General features: G+C 38.1%; 1 protein-coding gene across 1 annotated transcript in view; it reads left to right on the top strand.

The window, feature by feature from the left end:
- The window catches only part of LOC133633414 (neuronal acetylcholine receptor subunit alpha-7-like), an 80,896-nt gene that overhangs the window by 21,901 nt on the left and 45,669 nt on the right, over positions 1-13,326 (top strand). The window contains exons 3-4 of the mRNA XM_062025940.1: positions 6,133-6,177; positions 10,182-10,291. Coding sequence (XP_061881924.1) covers positions 6,133-6,177; positions 10,182-10,291 — 155 coding nt within the window. The remainder of the gene's footprint in view (positions 1-6,132; positions 6,178-10,181; positions 10,292-13,326) is intronic.

The raw sequence follows: 13,326 nt of genomic DNA, 5'->3' as shown, positions 1-13,326 counted from the left end.
GTATCCAGTGAATGGTATAATGATTACATCAATATTTTCATTATCATAAAGTAATTTTTTTATTATTGTTTAAAAAGTCAGGAAATACAGTATGTCCATGGGCATAGGATAACTTTAATTATGTATGATCCTGTAACTACTAGGTATTGGATTGATACCAAAATGTGTAGTATCATCTAAAACTAATGTAAAGTATCCTAACAACAAAGGAATAAGTGCCTATTACATTTTAACAGAAGTGTAGATAGAACATGCTAAAACAGAAAGTAAGCAAATATTAACAGTAAATGAACAAGTGGAATAATAATACATTTTGTTACCGCTTGTCCCTCATAATTTTGACAAAATAATAGAATGATAAATGACACAATATGATACTGCAAACGTCAGCAGACAAATCAGGAGTCTTTATTTGCTTACTTACTAAAAGAGAAGTTGTCAAGAATGTTCACTATCCTATTTTATGACAAAATTATTCTTTGATTGCAATAAGAAACATATGTTTAATGTTTCATAAGATGTTCTGTTAAAATGAAGCCAATAATTTTTTTTTTCTGTGGTCCCCTTTATTTTGAAATGTATCAAAGTATCAAAATACATTTTGGTACCAAAATATCGTGATCGGGACCATCCTAATCGATACTAGTCTGAATAGATCAATATTTTATATTTTTATATATACATGAATACATATATACAGCCCGGGAATGGAACCCATGACTTTCTCACTGTGAGGCACGAGTGCAAACCACTGTTCCACCGTGCTGCACTTTGATCAAACAATTGTATTTAATGAAAAATAATGAGGAACTACTTTGAATTAGTGTTGTACGGTATACCGGTATTCGTATAGTACCGCGATACTAATGAATCATTTTCAGTACTATACCGCCTCTGAAAAGTACCGGTCCGCCACCCGGTACCGGTACCAAAATATTGGTATCGGGACAACGCTACTTTGAATATTGTGTTGATGTTGTTAAACAGTCAATCGCATCATAAATACATTGAAAATGTTACTGTTAATACGTGTGATCGTATCGGTATAAGTATCGGCCGAACTCACTCATGGATGATCGGAATATGGCAGAATAAATCCCTAAACCCTAATTTACAATAATTTTACATAGTCCTAAAATTATATTCTAAAGGCTTTCACCACATTTAATCCTAAAAGAGAAGTTCTGTAGTCACGTTTTCACCATCTCTGATGCAGCTAGTGAATGTTGATAGACAAGAATAGTAAAGAGCTGAGGGGAGTGACAGGAATTTTACTCTTACAATTTTAAACTCTTTCATATATTCATGGATTTCCAGTCAATATGAACACAATTAAAACATTGTACAGAGCAAACATGTTGAGATCAGGTTAAACAGTGTTTGTTAGTCTGATCTACAGTTGAACAGTTCTAGCAAGCTTATGCTGCCTTATTAAGAAGCTCTTGGGTTCAATTTGTCCTTGGATATACTGTACGTCCCATGACCTGCCATAAAATACATGTGAGGAGCTTTTATACAACGTTTTAATCCGTCAGAGCATTTTCCATCACCGCAGTACATTTTAATATATAGTTCAATAAAAACTCTTCACAAAAGATATTGTTTGCCAAGCACACAAAGGCCACAAAGACGATGGAAGACTTACATGGATTTGTGGATTAGACGACAGGTGCAGAAATCTTTGGAGTCAAACTGCAGACCTTGAAAGCAAAGAAGGTGAATGAAAGAAGATTTGCATTTTAGTGACTGTTTTACTGAGAGCTTGTGATAAATAGGATGCATTTGATCTTAATTCAATATCTATGCATTACGCTGCATAGAGATAGAGACGTCATAAATAAAGATTTCAGAGTAATGGCGTGCACAGAAGAACATATTTCCAACAATTAGTTGCAAATTATTCATGTATATTTGATCAAATTTAAGATGAAAAAACTTACTTTTTTGTCTGCAATTGTTCTTGAATTGTGACTCTTTGGTGTGCAGTTTTTTCTCACAGGACTGCAATGTAACTGTGGCATGGGGTTGGGCTTGGGGGCTGGATGACGTCATCGCCAAATTTCGTAAATGGCCATGACGCAAATCACAGCGTTTGTGAGTCGACAGGAAAATATATTTTTGAAGCTCATTTGGAAACACAAATGAAGTGAATGAGCAGGTATCGGATCCCTCTGTCTCCTTGGACGCAGCCTCGCTCATCCATGCCGACTGGACACTGGCCGAGAGTTGGTGGGCGGCCAAGAGTGGAGTCGTCTCTCTTGGTTGCTTTGTTGGGTCTGCTCCTGTCTCTGACCATGCTCCCCCCACCCCAGGAGACGATGGCATGGAACACCGCAGAGGCCACCACAGTGTGTGTGGGTGTTGAAATTATGTTTTTGTTTGGTTGCTTGTCTATGCATGGTGCAATCGTGTGTGAGCAATGTATATTATTGGTTGATTTTTGTTGTTGTTGTTTTACTTTTGTAGCTGTGTGTATAAGTGGCACTGCTGGAGTGGCAGCTGGTTGCATCAGCTCTGCTCTTTTAATGTCTTTAATGTCCTTTGTGTTCTTTGATGTTTCCCCTTTACACACATGTTTGTGTGCTATGGCTATGAGGTTTGTTTTTTTCCTTGGCCTCAGTCTGGACCCCATCTCTATCAATCAATCAATCAATGTTTATTTATATAGCCCTAAATCACACGTGTCTCAAAGGGCTGTACAAGCCACAACGACATCCTCGGTACAGAGCCCACATACGGGCAAGGAAAACTCACCCCAGTGGGACGTCAATGTGAATGACTATGAGAAACCTTGGAGAGGACCGCATATGTGGGTAACCCCCCCCCTCTAGGGGAGACCGAAAGCAATGGATGTCGAGTGGGTCTGACATAATATTGTGAAAGTCCAACACATCAGCGAAAGTCCAGTCCATGGTGGGGCCAGCAGGAACCATCCCAGGCGGAGACGGGTCAGTAGCGTAGAGATTTCCCCATCCGATGAACAGGCTAGCGGTCCACCCCGGGTTGGGAGCAGAATAGAAAAAAAAGAAAAGAAACGGCAGATCAACTGGTCTAAAAAGGGAGTCTATTTAAAGGCTAGAGTATACAAATTAGTTTTAAGATGAGACTTAAATGCTTCTACTGAGGTAGCATCTCTAACTTTTACCGGGAGGGCATTCCATAGTATTGGAGCCCGAATAGAAAACGCTCTATAGCCCGCAGACTTTTTTTGGGCTCTGGGAATCACTAATAAGCCGGAGTTCTTTGAACGCAGATTTCTTGCCGGGACATATGGTACAATATAATCGGCAAGATAGGCAGGAGCTTGACCGTGTAGTATTTTATACGTAAGTAGTAACACCTTAAAGTCGCATCTTAGGTGCACAGGAAGCCAGTGCAAGTGAGCCAGTATAGGCGTAATATGATCAAACTTTCTTGTTTTTGTCAAAAGTCTAGCAGCCGCATTTTGTACCATCTGTAATCTTTTAATGCTAGACATAGGGAGGCCCGAAAATAAAACGTTACAGTAATCGAGACGAGATGTAACGAACGCATGGATAATGATCTCAGCATCGTTTGTGGACAAAATGGAACAAATTTTAGCGATATTACGGAGATGAAAGAAGGCCATTTTAGTAACACTCTTAATGTGTGACTCAAACGAGAGAGTTGGGTCGAAGATAATACCCAGATTCTTTACCGAGTCGCCTTGTTTAATTGTTTGGTTGTCAAATGTTAAGGTGGTATTATTAAATAGATGTCGGTGTTGAGCAGGACCGATAATCAGCATTTCCGTTTTCTTAGCGTTGAGTTGCAAAAAGTTAGCGGACATCCATTGTTTAATTTCATTAAGACACGCCTCCAGCTGACTACAACCTGGCGTGTTGGTCAGCTTTAGGGGCATGTAGAGTTGAGTGTCATCAGCATAACAGTGAAAGCTAACACCGTATTTGCGTATGATGTCACCTAGCGGCAGCATGTAAATACTAAAGAGTTCAGGGCCAAGAACCGAACCCTGGGGAACTCCGCACGTTACCTTAACATAGTCCGAGGTCACATTGTTATGGGAGACACACTGCATCCTGTCAGTAAGATAAGAGTTAAACCAAGACAAGGCTAAGTCTGACATCCCAATACGCGTTTTGATACGCTCTAATAAAATATTATGATCAACAGTATTGAAAGCGGCGCTAAGATCAAGAAGCAGCAACATAGATGACGCATCAGAATCCATCGTTAGCAATAGATCATTAGTCATTTTTGCGAGGGCTGTCTCCGTAAACCGGATTGAAAAGGTTCACAGAGATTGTTAGACGCTAAGTGTTCATTAAGCTGCTGTGCGACAATTTTTTCGAGGATTTTCGAGATAAACGGAAGGTGGGATACCGGTCGGTAGTTTACCATGAGGTCAGGATCGAGGTTAGGTCTTTTGAGTAGAGGATGAATAACCACTTTTTTGAATGCTAGGGGAACAGTGCCAGAGGAATGTGATAAGTTTATAATATTTAACACTGATGGACCTAATAAAACAAAAAGCTCCTTTATAAGTTTCCCAGGAATTGGGTCAAGTAAACATGTTGTTTGTTTTGTCCCATTTACACATTTTAACAATTCCTCCAATGTTATTTCATCAAAGAGAGAGAAACTATTTTGGAGGGCAGTGTCCGTCGTATAAACAGTCGTATTTGTGTTAATAGAACCCAGTTGTAGCTGAGATGCATTGTCTTTAATCTCCTTTCTAATGAGTTCAATTTTCTTATTAAAGAAATTCATAAAGTCATCTGCTGAGTGGGTGGAGCTACTGGGAGGAGTCCCTTGTTGGGTTAGCGATGCTACTGTACTAAACAAAAATTTAGGATCATTTTTGTTGAGGTGGATGAGATCTCTAGGGGCCCAGGCTTAGATTGGCAGACCCGTCAGCGATCCTGTTCTGTCTCCCTGTAATGTTTGTCTGATCTTGAATGGGATTGTGCTGAAAATCTTAATTTCCCCTCAGGGATTAATAAAGTACTTCTAATTCTAATTCTAAATTGTTGACTGACAGATGATACAAAACACTAATTGTCCCTAGTGTGTGAATGTGAGTGTGAATGTTGTCTGTCTGTGTTGGCCCTGGGTGAGGTGGCGACTTGTCCAGGGTGTACCCTGATTTCCACCCAAATGCAGCTGGGATAGGCTCCAACCCATCCCCCCGTGACCCTAGAGGGACAAGTGGTAGAAAATTGAAAAGAAAAAAAAAATATTCTAAAGATAACGTACACATCATGCTACATGTAATATTCCACTGTATTGTTGTCAAAAATAGCGAGTTAACTTGTGATTACTCATAAAAATCATCACAATAATCATGTATATTCACAGATTAATCACCCAATTTATTTTGACCGAACATGTTTCTTTCCCTTAGCCGTGGATGGTTATTTGACAGGCAATACGTGCTGTTATATGGTCTGTGATCAGGTCAAGGCATGGATCAGTGCAAAGATGAGTGAGGAGACTTTGACAGGTGTGCTGACTGGCAAATTGAATTTCAAAATACACACTGACTGGTTAACAACTGTTCCCAAATTTTGAGAAAAGAAATGTAGTGTGTTCAAGTAACCTAAATAAATTGTTGTTTTTTAAATATTGCCGAACGACAATCTGACAATTCAAATTTCAATTAAGCAAGTGAGGAACAAACTGTGACTAATCATGATTAAACCAAAATTAAATTGGAATGGATACCAGCAGTGTGGCTGTGCAATAGTAGGGTAGTAGTAATGTCCCCACATGAGGTCAGCTGACGATACACTTGAAGAAACAGTTTAGAGAGATACAAAGAAGTGAACTAAGACATGCTGTTAAAGATATTTAAATGTTTAAAGATAATGTAAAGATCATAATTACCCAAGGTGCAATAAACTTATGTCTTTTATTGGAAAATTCTTCATTGTAGTTTTATTGTCCAAGTCTCATTTGCCATTTTTATACAAAATAGTTCAAGGTAGTTTGTTTTTCAAGTCAAAACAAAACTAAAAAGAAGATCATGAGTACATCTTCTGAGTTACACTCGCTCTTTTCTTCTCCTGTTAGATATGAAACATGATATATTTTCATTTCCTCTCACTTTGCAAACATTTAATTTAAAGTCTCTTCCTCCCTCTCTTTCAGGACGAGAAGAACCAAGTTTTGATCACCAATGCTTGGTTGCAGCTGGTAAGTCTAAATGTTTTAAGTTTCATGCTATCATCATGGGGATGCTTTATGCCAGGGATGTCAAACGTACGGCCCGCGGGCCTTATCCGGTTTTATCCGGCCCGCGCGATGAGTTTGCTAAATATAAAAATTTACCAACATTTTTGAATGAAAGAAACTGCTGTTCTAAATGTGTCCACGAGATGTCGCAATAGCAATTATTTGTATCTATGTAGATGATGCTACATATGTAAAAAAAATAAAATAAACCACATGATGTTAGTGCACCAGTCGAGTTATCTTGATAGATTTATACATTAGATACATCGACGATGTGTGTGGGCTCTGTGCAGAGGATGTCGTTGTGGCTTGTGCAGCCCTTTGAGACTTTTGTGATTTAGGGCTATATAAATAAACATTGATTGATTTAAAAAATTAACACCAATGAGTTGACTGATGAACATTATCACATCATTTATTCAGAAAGTATAAATAACGACAAATAAAGATAGAATACTATTAACCGCAACATGTAAGTGTAAAAAAAAACAAAAAAACTTTATGATTTGTACATTTTCAGAATGTGCTTGTTCTATTTTTAAACAAAGAAAACAATCTGAAGTTGTCTTTATTTTTAAGTTATCGTGCCGTGATGTTACCAGTCCGGCCCACTTGGGAGTAGATTTTTCTCCATGTGGCCCACGATCTAAAATGGGTTTGACACCCCTGCTTTATGGAAACCTATGTTTTTAAACATTATGCTCTTTTAAACACAAAATGGACTCGAACACTATTTACAGACACACACACAACAAACTTTCTTAGAGCCCCTTTTGACAAAGGCTCACTTTAAAGTTGGTGGAAAGCTTGTTATCATCCCATTAACTTTGACAGCCATATTAAGTGTGTTGTGGTATTAAATATTAGAACATGCATTGTGTCAGAGGAGAAGTGCATTGAATTACATTATAGAAAGAAATCATGTTTATAAATGACGTTAGTCCTCCTCTGTAAGGATGGTTGGTCAATCATCCGTGTTGTTTGCTTTGTGCATGGTGTGTGTTGCAGATGATGGGAAAACTACAAACACAATACAACTTTGTGGTGGCGATAGTGGAATTAATTTCCTCTTCTTACTTTTTGAGGTACAACTGAATCAGTCGCCTTGCCCCAAAACTCAGCAAACAGATTCTAATCTGAGTGTTGTGTTTTTGTTGTTGTTATTCCCTAAGAAGCTGAAAGCATTGTGACTAAAAAACACACAAAGCTAAAGTAACACCTTCCATGATGCTTATTACATATTGCCATCATAGAATATAGAATGTCAGGATGTACAGTCGTGGTCAAAAGTTTACATACACTTGTAAAGAACATAATGTCATGGCTGTCTTGAGTTTACAATAATTTCTACAACTCTTTATTTTTTTTTTGTGATAGAGTGATTGGAGCACATACTTGTTGGTCACAAAAAACATTCATGAAGTTTGGTTATTTTATGAATTTATTATGAGTCTACTGAAAATGTGACCAAATCTGCTTGGTCAAAAGTAAGCAGATTTGTACAGCAATGTTAATATTTGGTTACATGTCCCTTGGCAAGTTTCACTGCAATAAGGCACTTTTGGTAGCCATCCACAAGCTTCTGGCTGAATTATTTTATCACTCCTCTTGACAAAATTGGTGCAGTTCAGCTAAATGTGTTGGTTTTCTGACATGGACTTGTTTCTTCAGCATTGTCCACATGTTCTCAATGGGGTTTAGGTCAGGACTTTGGGAAGGCCATTCTAAAACCTTAATTCTAGCCTGATTTAGCTTAAGTTAAAGTTAAAGTACCAATGATTGTCACACACACACTAGGTGTGGCGAAATTATTCTCTGCATTTGACCCATCACCCTTGATCACCCCCTGGGAGGCAAGGGGAGCAGTGAGCAGCAGTGGTGGCCGCGCCCGGTAATCATTTTTGGTGATTTAACCCCCAATTCCAACCCTTGATGCTGAGTGCCAAGCAGGGAGGCAATGGGTTCCATTTTTATAGTCTTTGGTATGACTCGGCCAGGGTTTGAACTCACGACCTACCAAACTCAGGGCGGACACTCTAACCACTAGGCCACTGAGTAGGTTATGTATAGTCAAAGAACAATATCTGGGTTATTATCAGTTATTAGTGTCAACATTTTTGCTTTTTCTCATTACATATTTTGCTCTATTTTAGTCGTTTTTGTTTATTTTACTTCTACAATGTGCCCATGAAACCACAAATGGCCCAGAGGGGGCAATTTGGACACACCTGTTTTACAGAATGTACAAAACCCAAAACCAGTGAAGATGGACTGATGCAAAGTGGGAAAGTGTTCTGTGGTCTGACGAGTCCACATTTCAAATTGTTTTTGGAAACTGTGGACGTCGTGTCCTAAGGAAAAAAAAGGGGAAAAGAACCATCTGGATTGTTCTAGGCGCAAAGTTGAAAAGCCAGCATCTGTGATGGTATGGGGGTGTATTAGTGCCCACAGAATGGGTAACTTACACATCTGTGAAGGCACCATTAATGCTGAAAGGTACATAAAAGTTTTGGAGGAACATGTGTTGCCACTCAAGCAACGTTGTCATGGACGCCCCTGCTTATTTCAACAAGACAATGCCAAGCCATATGTTACATCAACGTGGCTTCATAGTAAAAGAGTGTGGGTACTACACCGGCCTGCCTGTAGTCCAGACCTGTCTATTGAAAATGTGTGGCGCAATATGAAGCCTAAAATACCACAACGAGCCAAGATGATTTAACACAGTGGTAATAATTCCCCTGTGTCAACTTTGCAATGTGTTGCTGCCATTAAATTCTAAGTTAATGATTATTTGCAAAACAATTATTAAGTTTCTCAGTTCGAACATTAAATATCTTGTCTTTGCAGTATATTCAATTGAATATGAGTTGAAAAGGATTCGCAAATCATTGTATTCGTTTTTATTTACGAATTAAACGTGCCAACTTCACCGGTTTTGGGTTTTGTATTCACCAAGAATGTGAAGTGTTGGCAAACGATGGAAGAGTGTCTCCAGGCTGTCTTCTTCATGCTGTCGCTAGTCTAGACTCCCACCACAGTAGTCAAAGGCCGAGTTGCACGGTTGTTGAGTTGGTCTGCGAGCTTCCACACCTCAGCTTTCACGGTGATGGTACTGCACGCTCCCCTGGCTTGTGGAGGTGTCCTGCATGGATCGCATTATCAAGCTTCCTCAGTGCATTGTTGGTAAATACATTTTTTTGTTTTGTTACCATTAAAAGTTAGGTTTTTTGCGTTGTGATGCGTACACTTCCCTGTTGCCCTCTTCAGAGGAAAGAAAGTACTGCATGAAAGACCGCATATCTGGTGAATGTTTTCTATTATTTGGTGATGTTTTGTTGAGGTTGCAGTTACTGATTGTGTCATATTAAATCCTCCTTAGGAGAGTCCGCTGCATTTGACTTTTCGTTTTTGCTCTATTTCCTTTGTCACAGTTACACATTAGAGGAGGAAAAGGTCTGTTACGCAAAAAATAAATGTCCACTGCAGAGGACGCTGCTTTTCAGGAGGTTAATCATAACTACAGTAGTAAAGTGGGAAGGGGATTCATACGGCCCCATTTAGTCATGGTTTACCTGACACATGAAACGCGACAAATTGAGGAGGTGCACTATCCACTTTAGCCGCCAGACGGCAGTAACATGTTCAATGTCTTAAAATGTGTTTTGTGGCAATTGTAACTTTAACCACAGCATCAGTTGCTATTTGGAGTGGCGCTTTCCATTATTTTCAACAGACTGCATTGCAAAATTATCTACTAAAGGGCCATATGAAACCCTCCTCTACTGTACATTGAAAATGTGCTCTCAAAATCAGACACAAAATACACCAAGAGACTTTCCTTCTCAACATTTGGATTTACCGTCACACAAAAAACCACGTACAGTACTTTCACAATAATGTAGGATCTGATGCACAACTGTAGTGTTTATGTTCCACGTGTGTTTAAATGTTGTTTCCTGCAGCACTGGACAGATATCTACCTCACATGGGACCAAGACAGCTACCCTGGTGTTCAAAACCTGCGATTCCCTTCCAATCAGATATGGGTGCCAGATATTCTGCTCTACAACAGGTGGGAGTTTGAAAAAAGGGCTACTTTTTTATCTTATCTGCTACCATCTTAAAAAGCAAAACGTGTGTGCAAAGTATAACATTGTGTGTACTATTAGTGGGCTTGTTGAACAATTGATAAGTAGAAAAGTGGTGCAGACCCACATTTAAATGAAGATTGTGTGTGTACTACCTGCTGTCACCATCAAGACACTCATTTACTGCACATCCATGAGCTCAAATCTGTTTTTTTATTATGTTTATGAACATGCAGCACACAAATACAATCTGTAACACATCAGGGAAAATATACATAGACGCATGCACTAAATGTGAAGGTGTGCTGAAATGTTTCAGACACAAGAAAATGAATGTTGCCATATTTTTTTTATAGGCGATACAAAACAATGTATAGTATATTAATGATATATATACTATGAAAGAACTGGGAACAAATACCATCAGATACAAAAATAATCAATTGCATGTATTTTGTGACACGACTTCTTCCCAGAAGTTAACATGTGTTTAAGACAGGGGTGTCCAAAGTGCGGCCCGGGGGCCATTTGCGGCCCGCAGCAAATTGTTTACCGGCCTGCGACACATTCTGGAAATGCTATTGCAAAAATAAAAAATAAACATTACAAAAAGTGGAATGAGTTGCAATGTTGACACAAAGCTGCCATGCAGGCTGTTTATCTTTCTTTTGTCTATCTTTATTTTTCTTTTTTTGCCATTGTTCCAAAAAAAAATAATCAATTTTATAATTAATTATTGACCTATTCAAGGTTACTTTCTTTGACAAAAGAGCATAAAAACAAACAAAATAATAGTTGAAATGTAAAATCGACAGATATATCTGAAGTTGATCTCGTAACTTAAGTGTTGAAAGTAAAAAAAACCTAATAAAAATGTATCACTTTATGAGTGGGGCACCTTGTGGATCCCAAATATATTTAATGGGATTTTATTTATCTTTTCACTGTGATTACTCAAAAATAATAATGAATTAAAATCAATGGTGTCCTGCATTATTGATCTTTTTAAGGCTCTAATTACTTCATCAAACATTGCTTTGTGAATGTTTTGGGCAGTGGGGGAAATACTGCATATTTCAGTTTTATTATAAAACACAAAGTTGTCTTTGACAGAAAAGGCATACAACCTTTTTCGTTTTTTTAACTTTACATCAACCTGAAGTTGATATACTGTAGATATTTACTGTAAGCGTTAAATTAAAAAATACAATAATAATTTGACTTGTTTTTAACATTTTAAATGACTTAGACCCTTTATGGTCCCCGAGAGCCCTGGAGGTTAAAAAACAAAAAAACCAATCCATATATTTTGTTACGGTTTGAAAATGAAAAATATCAAAATGGCCCCCGCATGCTTTAATTTTTCCGTGTGTGGCCCTCAGTGGAAAAAGTTTGGACACCTCTGGTTTAAGATATACAAATAATATCAAGATAATACTTAAATGGGAAATAATAAACGTTAAAAGTATATCAAACAAACCTTTAACGAAGTGATCACTGCAAACTTTTGCATTTTTCAACTCTGCTCCCTCGGACTAGAGTGCAAACTGCATGCTTTTCTCGTCATTGTTTCGTAAAATCTTGCACTCTTCCGCCCTTTTTGAGTACCTCTTAAGCAGGGGTGTCAAATGTACGGCCCGAGGGCCGGATCAGGCCCGTGAACAGGTTTTATCCGGCCCGCGGGATGAGTGATTCAAAAATTCACCTTAAATTTTTGAATGAAAGAAACCTCTGTTCAAAATGTGTCCACTGGATGTCGCAATAGCAATTATTTGTATCTTTGTAGATGATGCTACATATGTAAAACGTAGTACCACGTTAGTACATCAGTCGAGGAAAATGATCAAACTACATAAATAACATACTGTAATTGGATTTTAATAAAATTGTTTTATCTTGATAGATTGAAAATTAACACCAATGAGTTGACTGATATCACATAATTTATTCAGAAAATATAAATAATTAAATATATAATACTATTAACCGCAACATGTAAGTGTAAAAAAAACCCAACAACCTAATGATTTTTACATTTTCAGAATGTGCTTGTTCTATTTTTAAACAAAGAAGACAATCTGAAGTTGTCTTTATTTTTAAGTCATCATGCTTTGATTTTACCAGTCCGGCCCACTTGGGAGTAGATTTTTCTCCATGTGTCCCCCGATCTAAGATGAGTTTGACACCGCCGCTCTACAGGAACTCTGAAGAACCTGTTATCCTTTTCGCGATTTGAACGATTTGTACAGCTGAAAGCAACACAAGCATCGGGCATGTTTTCTTCGAGAAAGGCTAAATGGCGCCTAGTCCCCATTAAGAACAGAGCTAGCTTGACCATCACGCATATTTAATGGACAGGACGTGAGCTAGACGTTGTTGGTTAAATCCAAGCAAATTAAATTTAAAATTAAGTGTGGTGTCCGCTGGCTCCATCCAGCCCTTAGAGTCATCCAGCAGCTAAAAAATGTAAATGCTGAATAAACGACATGTGTATTATATTTATTTCTGAAGGTCGGTCTAACAAATTTGCAGACACGCAATGATAAATGAATATAATTGCATGTCCTTTTTTGCAGTATTCTGTGTTCTAGTAGTCAGTATATATTCCATATATACATGAACACAAACATGCTAAATGGATTGTCTGATCCTCAGGATTCAAAAGTGTTTTTTAGCTAATGCCATTCCTGTATTTTTTCTGTCTTTTAACATGCATAATAAAACTAATCTTTGATACTGCTAGAGTGGCAACCCCGCCAGTAGAGGGTTCCTCTTATTGTGCAGGAAATATCCCTTATTTTCAAAAGCAAATGTTTCCACGTTTGCTTATTAGCTGTCAGGCCAATGCAAGAAAACTGAAGTGATATTCAAATATTCAAAGCAGAAATGGCTTTTTGGTGCTCCACTCAAAACAGATGAACAGATTATTTTGACTGACTGAAAAGAACCCGGGAATAAAGCTTGCAATATTGTTATTATTATTACTGCTGTTACTTGTCTGTCAAGCACCAAGTAATGT

Source organism: Entelurus aequoreus, linkage group LG18 (genome assembly GCF_033978785.1).
Source record: "Entelurus aequoreus isolate RoL-2023_Sb linkage group LG18, RoL_Eaeq_v1.1, whole genome shotgun sequence".
NCBI lineage: Eukaryota > Metazoa > Chordata > Actinopteri > Syngnathiformes > Syngnathidae > Entelurus > Entelurus aequoreus.
This window is presented reverse-complemented; position numbering and strand designations above follow the sequence as displayed.